Raw genomic sequence first — 23,565 nt, forward strand, 5'->3', positions numbered from 1 at the left:
GCTTCCTTGTTTACTAGCGATCAGGAGGACCCCGCTTTGTCGGCCTTCATAATGCCTGCCTGCAATTGCTTTTTGCTGTAGCTCAATCTGTGCACTAGGGGGCGCGCTCCACCAAGATTGCGTTTTTCAAAAGAAAAAAAAAAAGCCAGGTAAAGCCATGTACACATACAGCGGGGACAAAAATGTACGGTATCGTGTTTGAAAACAAACGGAAGCTGGTGGCTACTGTGCAAACTCAAAATACGGTCTTCTGTCGTCAGTGAGTGTCCGGTGATTTTTATGCGCACGGACACGTGTGATTCTCGATATTTATTTATATAGATTAAATGAGTAAATACTAATGAAAACGATCCTAGCTGAGCTAGATGCACTGTGTGGTCGTCTATTGGACCCATCTAGTGGACTCGACGACGCTGGGTGGATGGATGCGCGCCAGTGTCACACGCTACTGGTGGGCTGCGCGCCGTCACGCACTGGCGGTGCCATGAAATGAAGAAAAACTCTGAAGGGACGAACACTGTTTATTGGCGCGTCTATGGGACCATACGAGCGATTGGATTAAAACCTCACGGCGCAGAAAAATGGCCAAGAACACATCTCTTTATTTCAGGATTGTCGAGGGAAGGAACCTCCCAGCCAAAGACGTGTAAGTAACTATTGTCGTCTCATTGCAAAATTCTCAGTATGTCTTGGCGAGATTTGAACAAAAGTTGACAAAAGCAGCATTTTATAGGTTACGTCATGTTGTGGTTTGTGGCTGAAGAAGACATTATCATAACCAGAGTTAACTTTCTATTATTTTCTCATTTATGTCAGAATGATTGCAGACTGCATTCAATGATTTAAAAAATAAAATAAAATAAATGTATTTGTTTAATGTGAACTCCCCTCACCCCCCTCACTTTTTATTTTTATTTTTTTTTATCTGTCACCTCAAGCACCGGAACCAGTGATCCATACTGCATGGTGAAAGTTGACAATGAAGTTGTAGCCAGGTGAGTAACTGTCAGTGCAATTCCAGGTCTGCATGTGCACTGATATTGTCTTCCTGTGATATAATGTAATGCTGGAATATACATTTTACTCAGATTAGGATTTGAACATTTGCATTCAAGTTTCTTGGTATGCGCCTGCTGCCTTTGCACATGTGAACTCGCTGACAAGTGGTTTGATCAGGGCAGTGGTGCCTGCAGCGTGGCCCCTCCAACACAGAGAACCTGATACTGGACTGGCCTTTAAAAACGCCCGCAGGTAACCATGGAGAGAGTGTGCATCAATTATTTCAGGGAGCTCCTGCTGTTTACAAGGAGAGCGCATGGAGCCAAGTACACACATTTCAGGCATCTTCGACTGCAAGAGCACCAGTGATGAAATCCCCCCCCTAAATAATCAGCAAATGCAACACAGTGCACTTTCCTTTTTCAAAGTAATGGCATTTTGCCTTTTTTTTTTCTTTTTTTTTTTAACATTGAAATATTGCTGGCTCTAACTCAGTGACTGTTGTTCCATCTGGCATTGTGCGGTAAGATGGCACAATGATTCTGGACACACACACACACACACACACACACACACACACACACACACACACACACACACACACACAAATTATTTTGCGCTTGTCGTGTGTCACTGACAAAGTGACTCCTCAAGTGTGATGCTCGAGATGGTGTGGCTGGTGGATCGTGATTGAAAATTGTCTGTACTGGTTGAAATGAGAGTGAATTGTAACTGTAAAATCCATCATAAATGCATTTTATTTTAATGTCAGCATACTTTTCACGAAAGAACGATTTGTTTTATTTCATATTATTTCCGCTGTTGAAACAAAATGGCTTTCTATTATATTTGAAATAATTAGTAGGTACTTCTAGCTAATAACAGTTAAACTGTGTTATGTTTTTGGCATTATTACCTTGTTTTTTGTTTTGTCTTCATCATATGCAGCCCTTTGGCTGATTCTGCAATAACATAAAGACCTGTTAGGGTTTAGAAACTTTGAAAGAGCTCAGAAAATGGTGGAAAATGTAGTTTCCTGAATCCAACCGACATCTTTAGATTGGCTGTTTTGTCCGCCTTACTAATGTTGCCAGGAACTGGAATGAACAAATGTTTATTTCGTCATCATCAAATGTGAGTCTTTCATCAAAATGTGAACTCTCTCTCTCTCTCTCTCTCTCTCTCTCCCTCTCTCTCTCTCTCTCTCTCTCTCTCTCTCTCTCTCTCTCTCTCTCTCGCTCTCTCTCGCTCTCTCTCTCTCTCACACTCTCTCTCTCTCTCTTTCTCTTTCTCTCTCCCTCTCTCTCTATTTCTTTCTTTTTTTTTTTTTATTAAACCTGCCTTTTCAGGACTGCCACAGTTTGGAAGAACTTAAATCCTTTCTGGGGCGAAGAGTACACTCTGCATCTCCCAATGGGGTTCCATTCATTGTCCTTCCATGTTATGGATGAGGACACTATCGGGTAAAACTCTCATCCAAAGTGCCCTCAAGAAGATTCTATACTTAATAACCTCTCTTGTCTGGCAGAGGCATATTTACTGTTCTCCAAGTCAGTGTTTCCCAACCTTTTGAGCCACAACACATATTTCATATTATATAAAATCAAATAATATCATAAACCATATTTATTGACATTACATATACTCTAAACTTATTGACTGGGCTTGCTTAGTTAAACACAAAGCTGATACTCTTGCAGGAATTGAAGACAGACAGACACAAGAGATCCTCCTCAACGGCCCCAAATCTCTCTCTCTCTCTCTCTTTTGTCTTTATAGCAGTCCTGCTTATAAGCTGACTGAATGGGGAACTCCTTGGCAGCAGGCAGCCAAAAACTGTCCAAAAATAGACCAGCAAAGCTCAACTTTTAGTTCACGATTTTGTCTCAATTCAGTTGTTTCTTCCTGCTCCTGCAAAGCCATGTCCTTTCCAACTGCAGTTGAGCTGTACGGGTTCCTATATATCTGCCAGATGTGCCAGTCTTGCACGCCGCTCATCACTCGACAGCAACTTAGCACCATCATTCCCAACTAAGTGACCCTTTTTTCATAATTCATCCTCGTCTTCACAGTGAGTCTGCAATGGTATTATAATGGGCGGTGCATCCTTCAGTACAGCAGCTATGTCTTCCAATAGAATTTGTCGCGATAACATCTGGATGTTGCTCTTTCACTCTGTTTACAAATCCTTTGCTATGTCTGAACATGACAGCTGCTCCATCAGTGCAAACACTGACGCAGTTTTACCACCTCAGTCGTCCTTGTTCAAGGTAATCCGACACAACTCGAATAATGTCCTCTCTTTGTGGCAATTCCTTGCAAAAAAATAACATTTTCTCTGATGATGTCTCCATCTACAAAGCACACATCTGCCATAAGTTGCGCATCCCACTAATATCCATAGATTCATCGAGTTGCAATGCGAATCTCCCACTAGCATGCAACTTTTCCAAAACGATCTTTTCAATATCGGAAGACATTTCTTCCGTACGCCTGTAAATGGTATTATCTGGCAGAGGGACTTGGGCTATTTCTTTAAAGGCGCCAGGACCAAGCATCTCTTTTAAGATGATTTTGCAGGCAGGCAGTATTAAAGTCTCTGCTATCGTTTTCGACTGTTTTGATTTGGCAATGAGTTCAGCAACTTAGTAACCCAGCTTCAAGCTCTTTTCTTGTCTTGGTGGTTTTCCTCATGGTTTTCCTCAATAGTCCATGTTCTTATAGGCACACACTAACGGTTGGGAAATACTGCTCTAAGTCATGGCATGGTGCATGGATTTATGTGTTTGGGTCAAAAATAATGGAGACGTTGCATGGATTTATGTGTTTGTGTTAAAAACTCGTATACTGAGCGAATGTTTTTGGAAAAACAAACACCCACGAGGAGGCTGATGGCTGCCCACATTGAATGACCAAAGGTTGTTTATCTCCTCCTTGTCATGACCACTGGTTCGCTCTGATTTTCCCGATCATGTCCAGTCTAGATCCATGTATTCTTGATAACAGAGACAGCACCTTTGAATTTCTTTTATTTTCTTTTACAGCCATGATGACGTCATTGGAAAGATAACTCTAAGTAAAGATGCCATCGGCTCTCAAGCTAAAGGTGAGACCACGGGAATGTGATGGATGCTTGGACAAATCTCAGAGGTTAAACACACACACGCACACATTGAGTCAAAGGTCTGGGTGATGGAGGAGACCTTCTGCCTGGAGATGCTGGGAAAGTTCCTTCTTCGCCTCTCACACACTTATTTTGATGTTTTTACATTCTGAGTAATGAAATGAACACTCTCACTGATGATGCTTCTCATTAGGCATCATAAACTCTCCATTTGGGAGGAGCTCCGCTGTGCTGTTTAATTAGACCCAAGCCATTTCGACTCCTCCACGGTCACATTTCTTTACATTGAAGAAATTATTCAGCGTGAACTAGCCTGAAGGCTCGTGAATTATCCTCGGCGTGAACTCCACATTTTGGCCTCAGAAGTACAGTCTGGTTTAATGAGATGGCGTTTCAATTCGACCTGCTTCGATCGTTGATGCCGTGTGTTTGCTGCAGGCTGACGGCCGAGTCTTGTGTGCCTCCTCCAATGACCTTCACTTGCGTGATTCATTGTCACAAGATGGTATTGAGTCAGTTACTCCCTCACAGGAGTCATCTCACTGTCTTGCTGTCACATTGTACTCTCCTGTGTCCGCTAAAGCATCCCTTCATATTTGACACAGCTAGAATGTCATTTAAACGCTTGTTCAGGCTGTCAAGGATGACAATGCATTTTAATGGTAATTACTATTAAATAAATATGACTTATTAATGAAGCAATCACAAAGTTCTGACACAATACTGAAATATTAAGCAAATAAACATGCAGGATTTTTGGATGAGATGAAGATGCCATTTGGGACTATTCATTTAAGTTTCAGGTATTTAACAGAAAAGGCCTAATCACACAAACTGCAACTAACAATTTGAAATAGTATTTTTGTTGAACTGTCTATCTATCTATCTATCTATCGATCTATGTATGTATGTATGTATGTATGTATGTATGTATGTATGTATCTATCTATCTATCTATCTATCTATCTATCTATCTATACATACATACATACATACATACATACATACATACATACATACATACATATACTATAACCAAAAGTACATAGGTTTTAAGTTATTACTGCAAATTAAAAAAAAATATTCTGTGACTTTCACTTAGCAGAATTTCTGTGTGTTGTGTTTTTGTTGAACACTCACATGAAGGAATGTGGAAAATATTAATATGACAGCTGCATGTTGTTGTCAGGGCTGGACAGCTGGGTGAACCTGTCCAGGGTCGACCCTGATGAAGAGGTCCAGGGAGAGATCCACTTAAGTCTGGAGCTACTGAGAGACTCGGACAAGATCAGCCTACGGTGTCAAATCATTGAAGCCAGGTAACACAGCCAAGCTCCCCCCCCCCCTGTTTTCTTCTTACGGTGGCTGCTGCCTAAGCAGTTTGGTAGAATTTTGTTGCATCAGTTGTGTTTGCTTTTGCTTTTAGCTTCTGTGCGGGGGAAGCTTAATTTCAAACCGAGAAACTTGCAGCACGACAGCGAAGAGCATCAATTCCCTGCATTATCAAGACGACTTGTCCATTTTACACACCTCAAATGAATTGACTTGGAACAAAGATCATCTCGTTTGCCCTGGTGTTGGACCACGTGACTTTGGTTGGGTGCCTGGATGCGCAGATGTTTTTGTACAAAATTCCCTCAGATATAAGTAAAGGCCTAAGATGATTTTGAAATGATTGCAAGACCACATAGTGTTGCTTTTTATTGCTCTGTGGCTTTACTTTGACAAACAGGCTTTTTTGGTCCCTGATAGCATAAAGCTCAGGGTAGACAAACAAGGTACTCCTTATTTGGTTACCTTGGTGACAGTTTTTTTCAGGGGGAAAGCTACTGTTAGAATCATGTTTCTCTTTCAGGTTCAGATTAAACTGGGATGCACAGAGCAGACCAGAAACAGACTGGTGTATAGAAGTGTTATTTATTAACAGTCCATGGTCGGTACAAAAAAAACGCAAGGGTCAATACCAGCAAAAAGGGAGTTCAAGGTAAAAATTCCAGAACACGAGGCAAAAAAAAATGCATGAGAAGGGCGCAAAGGGGGTCAAGCATCAGGAATTAAACGCAACAAAACAATATCGGAAAGGTCCTCACAAGTGACGCAGACAATCTGATCCAGACACTCTGGGAGACAGAGGCACATACAAACCCAGGAGGAGAAGAGATAAGAAACCGCTGAAGGACATGGACAATCTCATACACACGGGGAGTGAAGGCATCAAGAGGAGAAGCACACAGGAAGTGAGGACATAGGCTTTATATCATTTGCCAACATATACTGTCAAACCAGTTAAGGGATGTTTATATATTGCTCAAAAGAAATTAGAGGAAAACATTTTGACATTTGCATTTGCAGCTTGCAAAATATTTATATATTATATATATCTATATAATATAGTAACAGAATCGTTACTTGATGAAGTGATTACGATATAATTAGCTTTTTTGCCACAGTAATCCCGTTACGTTACTCCGCTGCTCAAAAAGTAGTTTAGTTACAGTAGTGGATTACTTTACAATAACAATAACACAGACAGAGGGAGATAAGGACTATTAATACAAGAAGGCAGGGCTGACACAGGTGAGGGGAAATAGAAACAGGGGAGACATGAGAATTTCAAAATAAAACAAGATACAAAAAAACAACAGTTTATTATGACATATATAAACTCATTCCAGATCATTTACTGTGGCTGAGTCCTGGCTGATCTCCGTCCCTGTGTCTGTGCTGAGTGCTGACATCTTATCACTGTCACCCTGCAGGCGTCCTCAGCACTCCTCCTGACTCATTCCACCACTGTTGCACCACTCACTGGCCCATCTGTACGCCACGAGCTACAGCCTCTGCGGCTCTGGCAGGCCACTAATGAGCATGTCAATCACGGCTTGCCGCTTGTGTTATTGAACCTATGAATCTGAATTAAGTTGGAAAGGATGAGGTCAAGAAAAAAGAGTAGGTTTTCTTGCTGTGCGTTCCTTTTCGCGCTAACCTGTTGACTTTGTGAACAGGCGATAGGAGCATTTTTTGCTTCCCCCGCCCCGTCTGTTTCTTATTCATTTGTCTGATTGTGTCATTATAATCTGTAGAGACTTGGCTCCAAGGGACATCTCTGGGACCTCTGATCCATTCACGAGAGTCATCTGCAAAAACCACAGCGCGGAGACCTCGGTGAGCTCTTCTTCGCAAGTCTTTGTGTTTGTTTTGTTGCCAAACCAGCAAATGACGTCTAATGCCTTGTAATGTCTGATTGTCATTTTAGGTGTTATGATTGAGGTTGAATGAGGTTTTAAAGTTCTTTTTTAACACCCCCAAGTGCTGTCTTTTAGATCATTAAGAAGACCCGTTTCCCTCACTGGGGAGAGACCTTGCAGCTGGAGCTGGATTCAGAGGAGCTCACTGAGGAGGTGGCTGTCACGGTGGAGGTCTGGGACTGGGACATGGTGGGAAAGAATGACTTCCTGGGAAAGGTTCGGATGCCTTGATTGTGAAAATAATAATAACGGAGTACTTATAAGACGTTATGTTTGCAGGACAATCGATTTTCAGAGTTACGATACTGAGTTTTACGCTCTGAATTCAAGTTTTTTTCCATTCTGCAGGTGGAAATCCCTTTTGCCTGTTTGCATAAAACGCCTCTCCTGGAGGGCTGGTTCCGTTTGCTGCCCTTGGGAAACCATGAGGTCGACACGAGGTGGGAATTTTGGGTGCCCCTTGTTATTCGGCGTGGCGAGTTTGTGCAAACATTTGCTTTGGGGATAATTTGCGTCTTAAGTGAAAGCAGAATGCAGAGCGCATTTTCTAGTAGGCGCTCAGAAGTCTGGATTGGCCTCTGACTGCATCTGTTCCTTGAGATAATTTTAGAACAAAGGAGGCAGGCTGAGGTGATGTGGATTATAGAAAAGAGGTCTGGTAGAAAATGACTCACAATATGGAAAAGAGAGCAGCCGGTGATCACCAGCTTCTGGTTTGTGGGAATAAACCCGTCGTTTAGCTTGTTAGCTGCGGAAATACAACAGCACCTTGTGTTTGTTTTGCTTATCTACTTGGACAAATTGAAGGTCCATTTTTAATGGTAATGGCAATGGTGATGGTTAATAAATAATAAAAAAAAAATGTGTCATGGCTGTTGTTGGTTTGCTGTGTTTGCCCTGTGTTTATTTTGACTCATCGTTAGCCATGCATTTCCTCTTGAGCCATGTTGTATTCTGCACAGAAAGGGTAAAGGGCAACGCATCAGTTGTAGTATGGAAGCCCCGAGCGTTCATGCATTTTTTCCCCCTCCATTTCCATGAGATAACAAGATTAAAAAATAACTCAAGATCCCCCCCCCCCCGAGATAACGAGATAAATATATTAACAAAGGAAATTAAGTCGTTATCTCTGGGGAACAGAAGAACAAAAAATGTAACGCACGAGCGCTCAGGGCTCTCGTGGTAGGAGACCTTATTAGGACGGACAAATTATCTCATCTCAATGGCTGCCTTTCGAAAGCGATACTGTCCTTCATAAATAAAGAAACTCTGGAAAACCTCCTGCCAATGGACACGTTTCTGTGGAATGCTGAGCTAGCTTGACCTTGTCCGAAGGGCAGAATAATATCATTACATCAGGCTAATGTTATTTTTTTCCTTCTGCTCCTTCTGCCCACATTCCTACAGTGCACGGATCACTGTAAATGATTCCACTTTAATTCAAGAAAAGGAAAAAATCAAGCGCTTAAGTTTTCTTCCTATGCTCACAGGAGGAAAAAACTCCATGAGTTCATGTCAGGTTCCATGAAGCTCCTTTTCAAAGTAGTATTTCCCTGGTGCTGTCGGCAGATGCTGTCTCTTCTCTGTCCAGAAATCTTTAGAGGGAAATCTTGTTTACAACCAGCAGGGAAATGTGAAAATAAAAAAAATGTCATGTCTATCATTCTGTGGCATTTTTCTCTGTCGTTAGCGGGAAGCTGGGAGCGCTGCGCTTGAAGGTGCGTCTGGTGGAGGACAGGATCTTGCCGTCTGTGTACTATCAGCCCCTCATCCACCTCCTGGTGGAGTCGGTCATCTCCCCTGCCGAGGTCAGACGCGCAGTCGGCAACATCGGCCTCGTCCATACTCGCACCGGTTCGCTTGCGAAGAATCTGCAAACTGGTTTCAACGGCATGTTGTGATGTCTCCTCGCCAGATGGAGGACAGCAGCGCTCTGACCATGCTGGAGGAGGTGACCACGGTGGAGAGCCGGCAGGACGTAGCCATGACCCTGGTGAAAATCTATCTGGGCCAGGGCCTGGTGGTGCCCTTCCTTGATTACCTCAACACCCGTGAGGTCAACCAGACCAGTAAGATGGATGGAAGAATGAGTTTTATTGAAATGATTCTTTGTTTGCAGCCAGAGCTGCTTCACAATCACCTAAAGCAGGCTCCGCCTGTTGGGAATACATGAAGCAATTTAGGGTGACATGATGTCAAAGGGGTTAGCAAGGCCATGGGTTCAATCAATTTATCAATTAAACTTTATTTATAGAGCAATAAATCACAACTGCAGGCATTTGGATCAGGGTAAAATCAGCTGATTTATGAACTCAGGCAAAGCAACTACGTCTGAAAAGGATTTGACAGTCATACTTTTTATTTACTTTTTATTTTTCTAATAATGCTTTCATACTTCTTTTTTTTTTACACTTACTTTAGTTATGCTTAAATTGCAAAGCCTTTGCTCATCAGTTAACAGTTTTAACATCTGTTTTTGCACTTAGTTGAGTCCTTTTTAAAAAAACAGTTAACAACAGCATAAAGATTTACTACAAATTCAAACTGCAATGCAGCCTTTGAACTGAAATATCTAAAAAGCTCTAATGTAGCAATTTATACCTATTACTATTGATACTAATCAATTGTCATTGTTCATGGTTCTAATGTAGAAGAGCTAACGCTACCTGTGTTATTCTAACGTTACTAGCTGCTCACTCTGTCCCTCGGTTTCCCTGTAAAAAGCTGCATCTCTGGCCTTGATCCTGCTGTCGCTGGAGTATTGGCGGCCACAACATGTCAGCGATCTTAGCACATGTTGCATCATCTACAGTGAGATTCTTCTTGTGAAGCTCGTGGCAGTTACAGGGAACAGTGCAGGGAAGGGGTGGAGCTGCTTTACACTGCTATTTTCTGATTGGTTCAGTCCACCGTCTGTATTGAAGATGGACCAATGGGCCGCCTCCTCTAAATTATGGGCAAAAGGAAGAAAAAAAAAAATCCAACAGCATCTGCCCTTGGGGCCCACTGGGAAAATGCCCAGTTTCAAAAATTACCAGTCCAGTCCTGCCCAGTGTGACTCCAGCACCCCTGCGGTCCTGAGAGCAGGAGGCGCAGTGATAGAAAATGGATAGAGGGATGGATAGAGGGATGGATGGATGGAGGGATGGAGGGAAGCAATTTATAGCTATGGCTGCACTTGTGAGGAGGTGGCCATATTGTGTCAGCAGTGGCCCAGAATGTGGTCCTGCTCAGTGTTTCACCACTGTGGCACCCGTTACTTACTTGTGGGTGTTTCACTTCAATGATGTTATATGTGGAGGATTTAGTTTCATTTAACAAAAAAAAAAAAAAAAAAAAGCAAATATTTGTGTCGGCCTGAAATGAAAGAAACTGTTTAACCCACTTGGAATAATCCTACATGATGCTGCTGAGAGATATGCAAGAACAGATACAACACATAACACAGTTCTTTCCATTACTGAACCAATACTAATACATCCAGTGGAAATACAGCTGTTGCTCTACATACAAATTTAGCGACCGTGTGACGGTATGTCGGCGTGCCCACATCTATAGTTGGTTCTTCTTCTTTTCAAAAATGAAACGCCAAATGAAATCCTCCAAAACTTCCATTTCTGCTGGACTTACTGACAACTGTGATTGCTTAATACGCTTCCTATCAGTCACCAGCCAGTCATAATTTGAGACCTTTCTCTCTTCCTTTCTTCTGAAATGACATTTAGGCCTTCTCAACGCGGCATTCACAGTGCGCGCGTGTGTGGGCAGTCCAACAGAACTATATTTACTACCCTAATGGCAATTATTACCCAGCCAGCTCGCTTTTATTTTAGGCGCCGTCTGGCCTTTGATAGTCATGTTTGTGCCCCCGTGCCACGTCCCCCATACCAGCACTCCATAACAGACTTGTGCTCCGGTGGTCTTTGGGTTCAGTTGGTGAGGTTTGAGATAATAAGCATAGTGCCGAAGTTTCCATAGCAACTCCCCATGGTTCCGAACAGTAAGTGCTTGATCAGGAATAGATGCTGTGTGCAGTCAAACATTAAAGTTGGTCACAGGGGTAAAGGAAGAAAAAAAAAAAAAAAGGGTCCTTTGCTTGGAATCCAGAATGTTCTACACGGCTGCTGCGGTCCTGTTGCCTAGATATTCCAACCCCTTTGAGGACTGAAGTGATTTTACAGTTAGGTCACCCTGCCCCTCAGCCTATGTTGCTAAATTAGATCAATTGCAGGCTGAAAAACAAAAATCAGAGGCTAGAAGCATAAACATGAGAGAGCACTCGTACTAGACAACGCACTACATACCAGACGACTAAGAGCACTTTCCCAACAATGCACAACTACAGTCGCTTCGTTCAGTGGTTCTTTACTTAATGAGGCAATATTTCAAGGTCATAGCTTAAGTACCTATACTGTATTTGACAGATTTGGCAGCCAGCGAACGCTTCAGTGCATCAAACTAGATTCTCTTCATGTACTGCACGGGCTCACATTTCCAAAAAGTAATTATGCATCTGCATATATTATTTTTTTTCTCTTCCTCTGTGATTAGTTGCACTTGTAAGAACTGTCTGGCTTTTTTTTTTCCCCCAGGAGAAAAATGTACCAGTACTGTGAACTTCCTGTCAGTACCACAGAAATGTGTCAGGGCCGCAGGGGCGCTGGAGTCCATCCCGGTTGTCTGGGGGTGAAGGGGCAGAGTTCAGCCTGGACAAACAAACAACCCTCCGCACTCACATTCACACCTACGGGCACACCCACAGAGCTCCCAATTAGCTGAATGTTCGGGTGTTAGAACTGTGGGAGGAAGCTGGAACACCCGGCGCGGAGAGTGGCTGGGAGTCAAACCCGCAGCGTTTTTTCCTGTGAGGTGACAGCGGCGCTGATTCAGTTTCTGCCCTGACATTGTATTGTAGAACTATTTCTATGAGTTATGTGCCACTGCTGTATGTTTTGCATGCTAGCTCGTTCCAACCACTGCATCTTTTTCTCTTCTGTTCCTGCTCTCCAAGCTGATCCAAACACTTTGTTTCGATCCAACTCGCTGTCCTCTAAAGCCATGGAGCAGTTCATGAAGGTCCGTAAAATAATTTGTTTTGCTGAAACAGAACTTTTTCTTTTCCTGTCTTTTTCGATAAATGAAAATGTTATGCATAAATAAGTAATTTACTCCCTACATGTTGGTTATACCATTTTGCTGTCCTATTTGAATTTGAGTCAGTCACAGCCCATGCAGAAATTATGCATTACTACACTTTTTTTCCCCCCCTCTTTCAGGCTGTCGGCATGTTGTATTTGCACGAGGTGCTGAAGCCCATCATCAACCGCATCTTCGATGAGAGGAAGTACATTGAGCTGGACCCGTGTAAGATCAACCTCAACCGCACAAGGTACAACTGATCCCAAACAGACTCGGGTAGTCAAGCCAGTCAGGCAGTTAGGCCTGGGAACAGTTCAGTGTTCGCTGTCCTCAGCCACCAGCACAAGTTGGGGAATGTTGGTTGTTGCTGTGTGTAGGTAACGACACTGCTCTGTTAAAAACTTCTTTGACCTCAATGTCTCCAGTTCCAAAGAAGAGATTTTTGATCTTAGAGGCAATAAGGACCTTTGTGACTGTTTCATACCCAATGAAAAGGTTAAAAGTGTCCTGAAAAACAAAAGTCAGCTGAGAATTGAACTCTTTCACTGTGAGGCCTTCATTTCTTCGAACAGAAACAGTACATACCTTTGGAGTGAAACAAAGACACACAGTGCATTAGTGTCCATACATTCCAAGTCAAGTCCTTGCTCAAACATTTTCTCAAACTGCAGTGCACTAAAACTTCATCACTGAGCCATAAAAGCTCTTTTTTTTTATTATCATGCCATAATTTTGACTATATTATTTACTTCTGTTAACCCAGTGGATTCCGCATCTAAGCTTCTTGATGTGTTGATTCTCCCATGAGTCACAGTCACAGTCATAAGCAAAAAGCCTGTGGTGGGACGAATAGTCCTTGGAAGTGAATAGCTGACAGTCACTGTGTGAGAAATGGGCCTGGAAGAGCGTCGAAGGAGAAAACCCACCTTCTCTGTGTTTTACCCTTGACGGGAAGAGATCAATAAAAGAAAACAAAATATGGACGTTAAAGAAGGGGAGAGACGGTTGCCTAGCAACTGCAGGGAGCCCCTCGAGTCATATATCTCTGACACGGAGGGAGAGCGTCGGCGATGTAACACGCTGCATCCATCTGCCTTCCATCACCCCATGTGTTGCCTCCCCGTCTCCACCTCTCCCCCCATCGATAGCATCCTCCAGGCATTTTAACGCCACCTCTGAAATAGCTCGCAAGCTCACATCAGTGCTCTGTGCATCGCGCACCCAAGTAAATCCGCCAAACGCAGGCCTCAAACTTGGACATCCAGTCGTTCATTTGCGTCCTTCTTTCTCTGTCAAGGCGAATTTCGTTTAAGGGTGCAGCGTCCGAGGAGGAGGTGAGGGACAGCAGCGTGGAGATGCTGCAGGTCTACCTGACCAGCATCATTGAATCCATCGTGGGCTCCGTCGACCAGTGCCCGCCTGTCATGAGAGTGGCCTTCAAGCAGCTGCACAAGAGAGTAGAGGAGCAATTCACCGAGCCAGAGAACGAGGTCAGTCTGGGGCGCAGAGGGCAGAGAGAATCTAACAGCCTCCTTGCTATCGCACGTCTTCTCTGCTCGACGGAATCATCTGACATCCCTCTTGTGCAATGTCGGCGGTGTCGGTCTGAGCGCGAGGGAATCCTCAGGTTGGTTGACCTTTGCCCTTTGGCTGGCGTCTCGTTCGCAGGACATCAAGTATCTGGCCATCAGCGGCTTCTTTTTCCTACGTTTCTTTGCGCCGGCGATCCTCACGCCCAAACTGTTCCAGCTGAGGGATCAGCACGCCGACACGCGGACCAGCAGAACGCTGCTCCTGCTGGCCAAGGTGGGTTTCACGACTCAGACGCTGATGATTGGATTGAGGTGCTGCTCCAGGGTCAGGCATCAGCCGTTAGTGTAGAACTGAGCAGGGAAGAGATGGAGGCCGTGGTTCGGGTTTGTGCACGGTGAAGGCTTTTAATGAGCACATGTTGAACAAATGTGCATGAAGCAGGAATTCAGAATGTTGTTTGTGTGGTTTTGCATCTTGTTGCTGTGTAGCAGCTTCCTAATGCGACACTGTCACTTGCAGAGACAGAAACTAGAGGAAGAAACTGAAGTTGTCTCAAACCTCAGTTGATTTCTCTAACGAGTAACGTTTTTACCATCCGTCATTACCGGCTTTCATAAGATTACATATTTGTTTTTGATCACAATTTCAATGGACAGATTTGCTCGTCTGTCCTCACGCGGACACGCAACAGTCACAAACTCTTCAAAATTTGTAGTTTGTCAAGATGAATTACCGCGAGTAGAAATGAAAATTAATGGAATGTGATCTACACGTCCTGGCGTCTTATTCTGTTTAATGAAATAGCCATTTAAAGGCCCCCTTTCCTTTGAGTGGTCATAAAGGGTGCAATTCAACATATTGGTGTAAGTTTTTCTTTTGGCAGAAGAAGAGGGTTTGCAGTTGCGGCCTCTGTAAATTGTAAATATAGATTTGATAAACCAAAAGTATTAGTATAGTCTCTAAGTTGCTGGAATGTTTTGTGAACATTAAAAACAAGCGTGAAATTTGCTGAACATTCCTAAAATTGAGCATACATATTTTTTTTATGACGTTGGCTTTGCGTGCTTTCCTAAGACTTGGTGCTTTCATGTGTCCTTTCACTCTGGATGTGTTCCAAGGGAAGTCATCTTGCTGAAACATCCAGTTGTGAGTTGGATGCAACAGTGCATGTGCAACATGCAAATGTTGGTGGCTGCGCTAAAAATAAACTGCACTTGGAGACTAAAGACTGAATCTCAGCGCAATACAGTAAACTACATCTCAAATGCGCGAGTTGTCCAAAAACTTTTTGCCACCTCTCTCGTAAAAGGACACAGTCAGCTACTCAGGTAGTCAGTTGTGGGCTCTTTAGTTGCTGTCCGTGGTGCTGAATGGTTGTTGCCATGCTTCTGCTACGCAGACAGGAAGTGGGCTATTTTTACCTTTCTGTGCTACATCCAGACTGTGGTTTCAAAGCTCAGCATCAGACGCAGGGGGCGACGGGGACTTCCTCCGAGCCGCGGGTCCAGGTGTGGGCTGGACAAAGGGCCTCGCAGCATGCTTGACCTCAGAAACCCGTTTGATCTGCGACTTTGACACACACGCGCGGTCACCGGCGCTGAATTCTGTCAGATAGGATGTGACAGAGATGTGTGTGTGTGTGTGTGTGTGTGTGTGTGTGTTGAGGATTTTGCTGCGTCTTCACAAACTCTCCAGGCACTGCAGAGTGTGGGGAACCTGGGTCTCCAGCTGGGTCATGGGAAAGAGCAGTGGATGGCGCCACTCCATCCCATCATCCTGCGCAGCGTGTCCTCGGTCAAGGACTTCCTGGACAAGCTGATTGACATCGACCACGACACGGGTGAGACGGAAAGCACTCGAGTCAAAGATGATCCCAAGGCTGTTCTCATGGTTCTGTGTGGTCAAGGTTGTTGACCTTGACCAAACAAGGTCGTTGCCGGATTATTCAAACGTTATGTCGGCAGGTGGGAATAAATAAATCCATGAGTAGATTTAGTTGTTGTGTTGATTTACACTGTTATTTTTCTTTATTTTGTTTTTAGCTGTAGCACTTATTTATTTATTTATTCATAAAGCAGAAAAGTGCTTTATAAATAAAATGTATTATTATTATTATTATTATTATTATTATTATCATTATTATTATTATTATTATTATTATTATTATTATTATTAGTGTTAGTGTTAGTATTATTATTAGATATATAAATACATTTACACATACTTGCATGTGTTTTTGTACATGCTATATTTAGTGTCTTCCTAAATGATAAAAAAAAATAACGCTTGGAAAGCTTCTTCACCTTTCCAAACCTTTGGGTCATTGTGAGTGCGACGCATGATGGGATATACTGCCATGTTAGTGACCATCGGTTGAAAGCTACTTTCAGCGATGCATTGTGGGATACGTGGAGTGGACTATGTACTGTAGTGCTACTCCACAAGGCAGAAGGGAGACAGGTTGGGGCTCACACTAGCCAGCCGGAGGCCAGCTGTGCGTGTATCACCTCCCAGCTGATACCAGGATTAAATAAGACGACATTGTGGCTTATTGGTGAAATATTCATCACTGGCAGCGGCTCCAGAAAGGAGAGGGACGCTGTTAACAAGCTGGCGGGGAGCCCACGCGGGAAGTCACACGCCCTTGCGCACGCCGCCCAGCGCCGCTCAACAGACACCGGGGCGGCTCTCTTGCCTTGGCGTGCCACCGAGGCCGTCGCTGTTGTATCGCGTTTCAGCCTCTGTCCACCTGTCACACCCACTCATTTTTCCCCTCAAAGGCCAGTTTGACATTTGACGCTCTTCAGGTGTCCTCGCCAGGCAGGGTCGGAGGGGGGCGGGACGTCTTTGAAGCCATCCTTCACGGGCCACCAGAGGCCGGGGTGGTTGTCAGACACAGCGTTCAGATGATGGAGAGCAAACAGTTTTCCGAGCGACACGCTCGGTTAATTACGGCGCCTCCCCGCTGTTTACATGCTGACGGCTCTCTTCCCCCCGCAGGCTCCGAGCTGCCGCACCGGGCCGTGTTCCTGCCCTCCGTCACGGTGAAGGAGGGCTACCTCCACAAGTACAAGGCGGAGGGACCCCAGCTGCTGTCTCGCTTTGCTTTTAAGAAGCGCTACTTCTGGCTGACGAGCGAGACGCTCTCCTACGCAAAAGGCCCCGACTGGCAGGTCGGTCGTCACGCAACTCCGAGACTCCTTCTGGTTTTCAGACACAGTAGTCCATAATAGTAATATTTATTCCTATTCAAATACATGAGTACATGCACATTATGAGTTCCAGTAACTCAGGTGAAACAAAGTCATACATTCATTTTTTGGGTGCTACAAAAGCCAGGTAAGTAAGAAAGTAAGAAAAAAAAATCAACTTTATGAACTAAACAAGTTTTCTTTTTTGTTATTTTTTGTAACTATTGCATCATTCACACTGTTGTATGATTGTATGTTTACTGGATTCTCTTTAAAAAGAGATCATTGATCACAAGAGGACTAAACTGGTTAAATGAAAGGTTAAATATGATGTTAAAAAAGTGACACAATAATAAATAGATCATGTACTGTCAATGAAGAATCATTTAATAATGCCCTAAATTCCTCCTGCTGTTGCCTTTTGTCCATCTTGTAACCAGGAGCTCCCGTTAAATGTCCTTACTGCCTTTGAAACGGGTCCACTTTTAATTCATAATGCTAATATCATACATAATGCTAATGTCATAGACAGAGAAAAGGAAAACATGCTGGGCAATCCCGACATGACGAGATCCTGCCGCTGCCTCGCTCTCTATTTCACGACGTCCCAGACTGCTTTGCACCGTGGTTCCGTCTCCTCGTGAGATCATTAGCGTTATTACCATGTGGGGCCTCACCATGTGATAATGATCTCGGGGAGACGAGGGGGGGTGGGAGGGTGGGAGGGAGACTCACTCCTCCGCTCGGTAGAAAGCTCCTTCCTCTTTGAGCCAGCCTCAGCTTTGTGTGACTGGAATAAAGGCTGCGGGTAATTGAGGCGGCGTGGATATTCATGCTAACATTGCAAATCAGATTGCAGACAATGTCCCGGCCCCCCCTTTTCCCTTCACGTTGGAGCACCGCAGTCCCTGTAAAGCGGGCTCCCATTAGAAGTGGCTGATTTACACTTGAAAGTGTCCCGGACAGCAGGGCTGACCTCGTCTTCGCTCCCTCCTTGGGTTTTTCTTTTTTTTTTTTTTCCCATCGCCGTTCAGCCTCGACTAGTGTGCGCCGAGAAATGAACCGGCTCCGTGATTAAATGTCACTTTGTTTTTCTCAGCGCTCGCGCTCAGTTTGAAACGCCCGTGGGCCGCGACGCACACTCGTGTTAATTGGCGCTCCGTTTTTTTTTTTTTTTTCTTGGGTTCGCTGCAGGTGCGCTCCTCCATCCCCATCCAGTGTGTGTGTGCGGTGGAGAGAGCGGATGAGAATGCCTTCCAGCAGCAGAATGTCATGCAGGTCATCACCCAGGACAACGACGGACAGCTGCACACCATGTACATCCAGTGCAAGGTGCATGGGCACGAAGTCACCCGAGTGACTGGCAGGCGTTTTAAAGGTTGCACACAAGTGCACGACCCTTAAAACGCCTGGTTGTCAGATTATTATAACCACAAATTTCATACTTCCAAGTAGGGAAGTCTGATATTAATTGACTCCCGATAAAGGCATTAAAAATGAATATCGGAAAATATTGGTATCGGGGAAAGAATATTATAAAAATATGGCTTTTTTAAAATTTCTCCCAAATTTGGTAGTCATGCCAAAGAATGAATCCCTCGAATTTCCTGGTATTACTACAGTAAATAGTAAATAACAATACTTTACTTCACTCGTCTCTACTACGCTTGATGATGTCATCAAACCGCATCGAAGCACAACAGCAAGCAATGCGAGTTTTAGCAGAGTGGTGGCTACTAACGAAGTAGCCACCACCTAGCTTCGCACCTGACGATTATTATTTTGACCAGAATGTTTGTAAGTTGTTTATCATTATGTCTGCAACCAGCGGGACATCACAATACAAACTAGCCATAATGTGTTAATTCCACGGCCGCTATCGGTTGATATCGGTTGGTATCGGTATCGAAAATTAGGAGTTGGATAATATCGGGATATCGGATGTCGGTGAAAAAAAGTCAATATCGGTGCTTCCAAGTTGACGCTAATCTTTAAGACATCCAAAATTATATTGTATACATTTCTACGTTTAAAAATGCCATATTTAAACATTGTTAAATAGATGATTTGATTTTCCAATTAAAAAGCAGAAAACATTCCATTTTCAAAGTGCTCTTTCTCACCCTATGTGCCGTGTCGCTCTCTCTCCGAGCAGAATGTGAATGAGCTGAACCAGTGGCTGTCAGCCATCAGGAAAGTCAGCATCTACAATGAGGGCATGCTGCCCTCCTTTCATCCAGGTGCTCATCGCAGTGGCAAGTGGACATGCTGCCTGCAGGGAGACCGTGCTGGTAATCCCGCTTTTATTATTCATTCATTTTCTATACCCGCCTGCTTAAGCACTCAGGGGTCATGGTGGTGCAGGAGCCCGTCTCAGCTGCCTGTAGGGAGAAGGCGGGGCTACACCCTGGACAAGTCGCCAGTTTATCACTGTATTGCTCATCATTATTATTATTATTATTATTATTATTATTATTATTATTATTATTGTTATAAGTATTTATTATTATTATTATTATTATTATTATTATTATTATTATTATTATTATTATTATTATTATTTTTATTATTATTATTATTATTATTATTATTATTATTATTATTTATTATTATTATTAATCTTCACCACTACCTCTGATGCATTCTCCATTGTGCTTCTCAGTCACAGGGTGCAGTCGGACCCACTCTGCGGTGACGCTGGGCGACTGGAGCGATCCACTGGATCCAGACGTAGAAACGCAGACCATATACAAGCAGCTCCTCCAGGGAAGGGACAAACTCAGGTCAGTAGAGGCAACGGAGCCGAGGTGCAGTTCTTTCGCCGGACACTAGAGGTCTCTGTTGCAGCACCGAAGCGCACTGTTCGGCGCAGGGCTTCCCGACACGACAATTTAGCGTTTAGAGCGGAGTAGCAGGAAGAGGTCTGCGATCATACGATTATCGATTGGCACGTAGACGACTGGCAGTGAAGGGAGGCAGACGCACCGACGGCTGGAACACCGACGAGGACAGGTTTCCTCATTGTCGGAAGACGGCAAAGTTGATTTCTTTATCGTTTACTTTGAAAGGGACAGTGGATGAGTATTTACTGTAAACATCACTGTTTACAGCACTTTCAGCTTTCCGTCTGTTGTTGCTTAAACGCGTTAGCAAAGCCAAAACAGGCAACATCAACAGCATAATGTGGTTATAGACACACCTGTAATACATACTTAAGTATCGGTACACCTGATATGGATGCACACTATAAAGTTCACCACCAGGAACATTGTTACCGGTACTTTTTGTCAATAATAGCTTGACTTTCTTAAATGCAGAGTACTTTGTGCCACGCAGACACGCAATATAGTAAAAATGATTTCATGTATTTACTAAATGTACACAGATTATAAGATCAGTTGATCATAATAGTTAATTATACACTGTTTACTTGTAATTATAATAGAAAATACCCATACTATGAGTCCACCTGCCACTGCTACTATGATTTTTAATTTTTTTTTTTAAAGACACCACTCAGCAACAATGCTGATTATATTGTAAAAGAAACTTTAAATGATTGAGGTTTTTAACATTGATTACTGCAGGAAAAATCACCTCGATGTACCTGAGGCAGAGCAGACGTCCGACAGTAAGCAGCAGAAGATCAGCTCTGACCTTCATCCAGGTGGGGCTGCAAGTTTTTTTGCCTTTCAGCACGTTCACCATAACCGCTGTTTTCTTCCGCGTTGCATTTCCATCGACGTCTCCCCCTCTCCGTTTTGACAGAAGGTCCGGAAACCAACGCTCAGCTGACGAAGCCGGGCCATCAGAGCGTCGCTGCGCGGCTGCTGGCCGTGATCGACGATCTGGAGAAGGCACACGCCACCTTCCAGAGCAAAGAAAAGGACGAGGGCGCCAGCGTCATTCTGAAGCCCTAGACCGGGCTCCCACTTGGATACACTCATGTGTACTCAGTGCGTGTGTGTGTGTGTGTGTCTGACACGGGGGGCCGTTCAAGTATTGATGAGCGAACATCAATCCCGGCCTGCTCGCTGGGAGGAATAGAATGTGGCCACCTGGCTCAGTGATACCACTTGTACACTGCATGCTGCAAACAGCATCAGGACTTTCTGCCACTTTGAATATTTTTGTATTCTCTGAGTGCCACCAGCTTCAACAGCGCTGGCAACGGATTACGATGCTCCACGATAAAGAGGGACTTTGAAGCACAGTTGGAATTTTCTTTCCTTTTTTTTTTCTTTCCAAATTTAGATAAGAAGCAATCCCCTGCATGGCTCTGCGTCCACTTGTTGTGAAATGTAAAAAAAAAGAAAAAAGAGAAGCTTTTCTATTTTGAATCACTGTACAGGAATTCGGACTCGCAATTTTATGCAAAACTCTTGCAGTAGTGCAATCGACCAACAGCACCCGACCGTAAGGTGTTTTTCGTATCGTTTTTATGAGCATTATTTTCCCTGCGTTATCGTTTTCTACTTATTCAATTTAGACAACGTGAGATTCATATCAACTTCAGTGTAAGGAATACTGGCGCACATGCTGCAGTGAAACACCATAGTATCTTAGTCATCGCATTGGTAAACTTTCTACCTGAGAATGTGATTTAGTTTGGTGCTATTGGCCAGTCAACTCGATATTTCCATTTTCAAAGCCACTGTTGTTGTGTTTGTTCAATGTCATTAACGGTCAATCAAAGCATTAACACGGCTGAAAAAAATATTCAAATTTAAATCACCTGTGTTTACATTTTTTCAACTGTTGTGCCACAAAATTTGGTCCTAAATTTCTGGACATGATCGAAATGCCAAACGAGATGGTTTTTTTTGTTGTTTTTTTTCTAAAATGAGTTTTAAATTTAGTATATATATCATTTTGAAATTCTATTATAGTGAGAAATGCAAGCTGTACCTGGAAGTGTCGTGGAAGCGTTTTTCCACAGAGAAAGTCATTTTTCCCATAAGCGGAGCCGTTCACTTTGTGCAGTGAGATGAGATATTCTTCCAGACACCCTACTTGTCAAACTGTTTGGATTTCTGTTCTGGTGCAGCTTCTGTGGAGTCACATGCAGAACTCGTGGGATGTTTATGAAGTTGCAACTCGTCTTTACCCAGATGTAACACTGACGCACAGTTCCAGATGTTACGATCACTTTTCCGCCTTCGGTCAAAATCTCTCCCGAGCGTGTTTGGACGTTTGTTCAACCGCCAGGATTTCTTTGCCAATCGTTTCACTTCATTTCAAACACAATTGAGAAGGAACAAAAAAAAGAAATCTAGAATATATATAAACTGTTACTCTATGTTACTTGATATCGATGTTACTGAACTCCTGAGTTTGAATTTTTGATGAAGATGAAAATAAAGGCTAAAAGCAAACACTGTTTGACAGTTTTGTTTCTTGTCTTGTTGCCAAATTAATTTTTAGTGGTGTAAACGACCTCCTTTCGAGCAACTGATAAAAAATGGAGGATGCAAGCAAAACTTTTTTTTTAATGAATGTTGCTTCCTCTTGGCTAGGAATAAAATGATTTACTCTTGAAACATTGAAGGTAATTCACATAGTTTCATCGCTTTTAATCTTGTAGCTTGTTTTTCACTCAGCAACTAGAAATTCACCTTCAAGGCAGTTCGTTTGAACTTTTCCTCCTATTTTGCTTCAATGCACAAAACTATTTACTCGTCTTTTAACATAATCACAATATTATTTTCTTATTTTGCCCGATTGGCTTCTTTAACTTGAGTATATTTAGAAGCAGAAACTGTTAATAGGGAGACTCTATCCACCTCTGATTTTAATCATGGGAGAGGAAAGTTCTTAACTGGCCCCCCCATGATGTTCATCCTCCGCGATACGGCAAACGTGATTATCTTCTCAGTGCTGTGGCTACTGCGATGCCCTTCTGTTCAAGTTAATAATTGAATCCAGCCATAACCACTGGCCTCGTAATCCCCACCGCACCCGGAATCAGATGTTAAATTATGCCTCACAAACAATATTTGGAGCAGTTCCTCCTCCCAGTCTTATTTAAATGCTAATGAGAGCAGCAACGCACTGGGCTCCTCCATGCCTGAGTCCTCATTAGGCGTGAGAGGTGAGGGACGACGGCAGGCGGTGCCGGGGCTTTAGGTAGCGCAACCTGAAAGGGAATGACCCCTGAGCTCCTGGACGTGGATTTCCTGGAGGTGCTGCTTAAGCGTGCGGCAACAACTGCTCCTCACCGCAGCGGCGCCAGGCCGCAGCCAGCGACAGGAAGTGGCCATAAAGCACATTTATAGCCAGCGAGGACCATTTCTTCTCCCATCTTCAGCGCCGGCTCATTTATATCCAACAT

General features: G+C 43.6%; 1 protein-coding gene across 3 annotated transcripts; it reads left to right on the plus strand.

Moving 5' to 3' along the window:
* Window positions 1-25: 25 nt before the first annotated feature.
* Window positions 26-22,614, plus strand: rasal1 (RAS protein activator like 1). Of its 3 annotated transcripts, none has more exons than XM_076039014.1 (21): window positions 26-646; window positions 939-995; window positions 2,349-2,462; window positions 4,044-4,105; window positions 5,313-5,442; window positions 7,207-7,288; window positions 7,447-7,587; window positions 7,720-7,811; window positions 9,062-9,179; window positions 9,287-9,440; window positions 12,383-12,447; window positions 12,648-12,760; window positions 13,808-14,000; window positions 14,179-14,316; window positions 15,739-15,883; window positions 17,044-17,216; window positions 18,429-18,566; window positions 19,390-19,525; window positions 19,897-20,017; window positions 20,822-20,901; window positions 21,003-22,614. In XM_076039014.1, exons 1-21 carry the CDS (start codon window positions 582-584, stop codon window positions 21,152-21,154), a joined length of 2,469 nt encoding a protein of 822 aa, XP_075895129.1. In that variant the 5' UTR covers window positions 26-581; the 3' UTR covers window positions 21,155-22,614. The 3 variants fall into 3 exon arrangements, with proteins under 3 accessions (XP_075895129.1, XP_075895130.1, XP_075895131.1); XM_076039015.1 differs by having other exon boundaries at window positions 21,006-22,614; XM_076039016.1 differs by lacking the exon at window positions 939-995.
* The last annotated feature ends 951 nt before the right edge of the window (window positions 22,615-23,565 follow it).

The sequence above is a fragment of the Nelusetta ayraudi genome, unplaced genomic scaffold (assembly GCF_046127955.1).
Source record: "Nelusetta ayraudi isolate G7.1 ecotype Tasmania unplaced genomic scaffold, CSIRO-AGI_Nayr_v1 ptg000058l, whole genome shotgun sequence".
Classification (NCBI taxonomy): domain Eukaryota; kingdom Metazoa; phylum Chordata; class Actinopteri; order Tetraodontiformes; family Monacanthidae; genus Nelusetta; species Nelusetta ayraudi.

Coding starts and splice junctions, on each gene's coding strand:
- rasal1 (XM_076039014.1), top strand. CDS start 582: ATGGCCAAGAACACATCTCTTTATTTCAGGATTGTCGAGGGAAGGAAC. Junction 9,441..12,382: donor CCGTGAGGTCAACCAGACCA/GTAAGATGGATG, acceptor CTGCTCTCCAAG/CTGATCCAAACACTTTGTTT. Junction 17,217..18,428: donor CAAAAGGCCCCGACTGGCAG/GTCGGTCGTCAC, acceptor GGTTCGCTGCAG/GTGCGCTCCTCCATCCCCAT.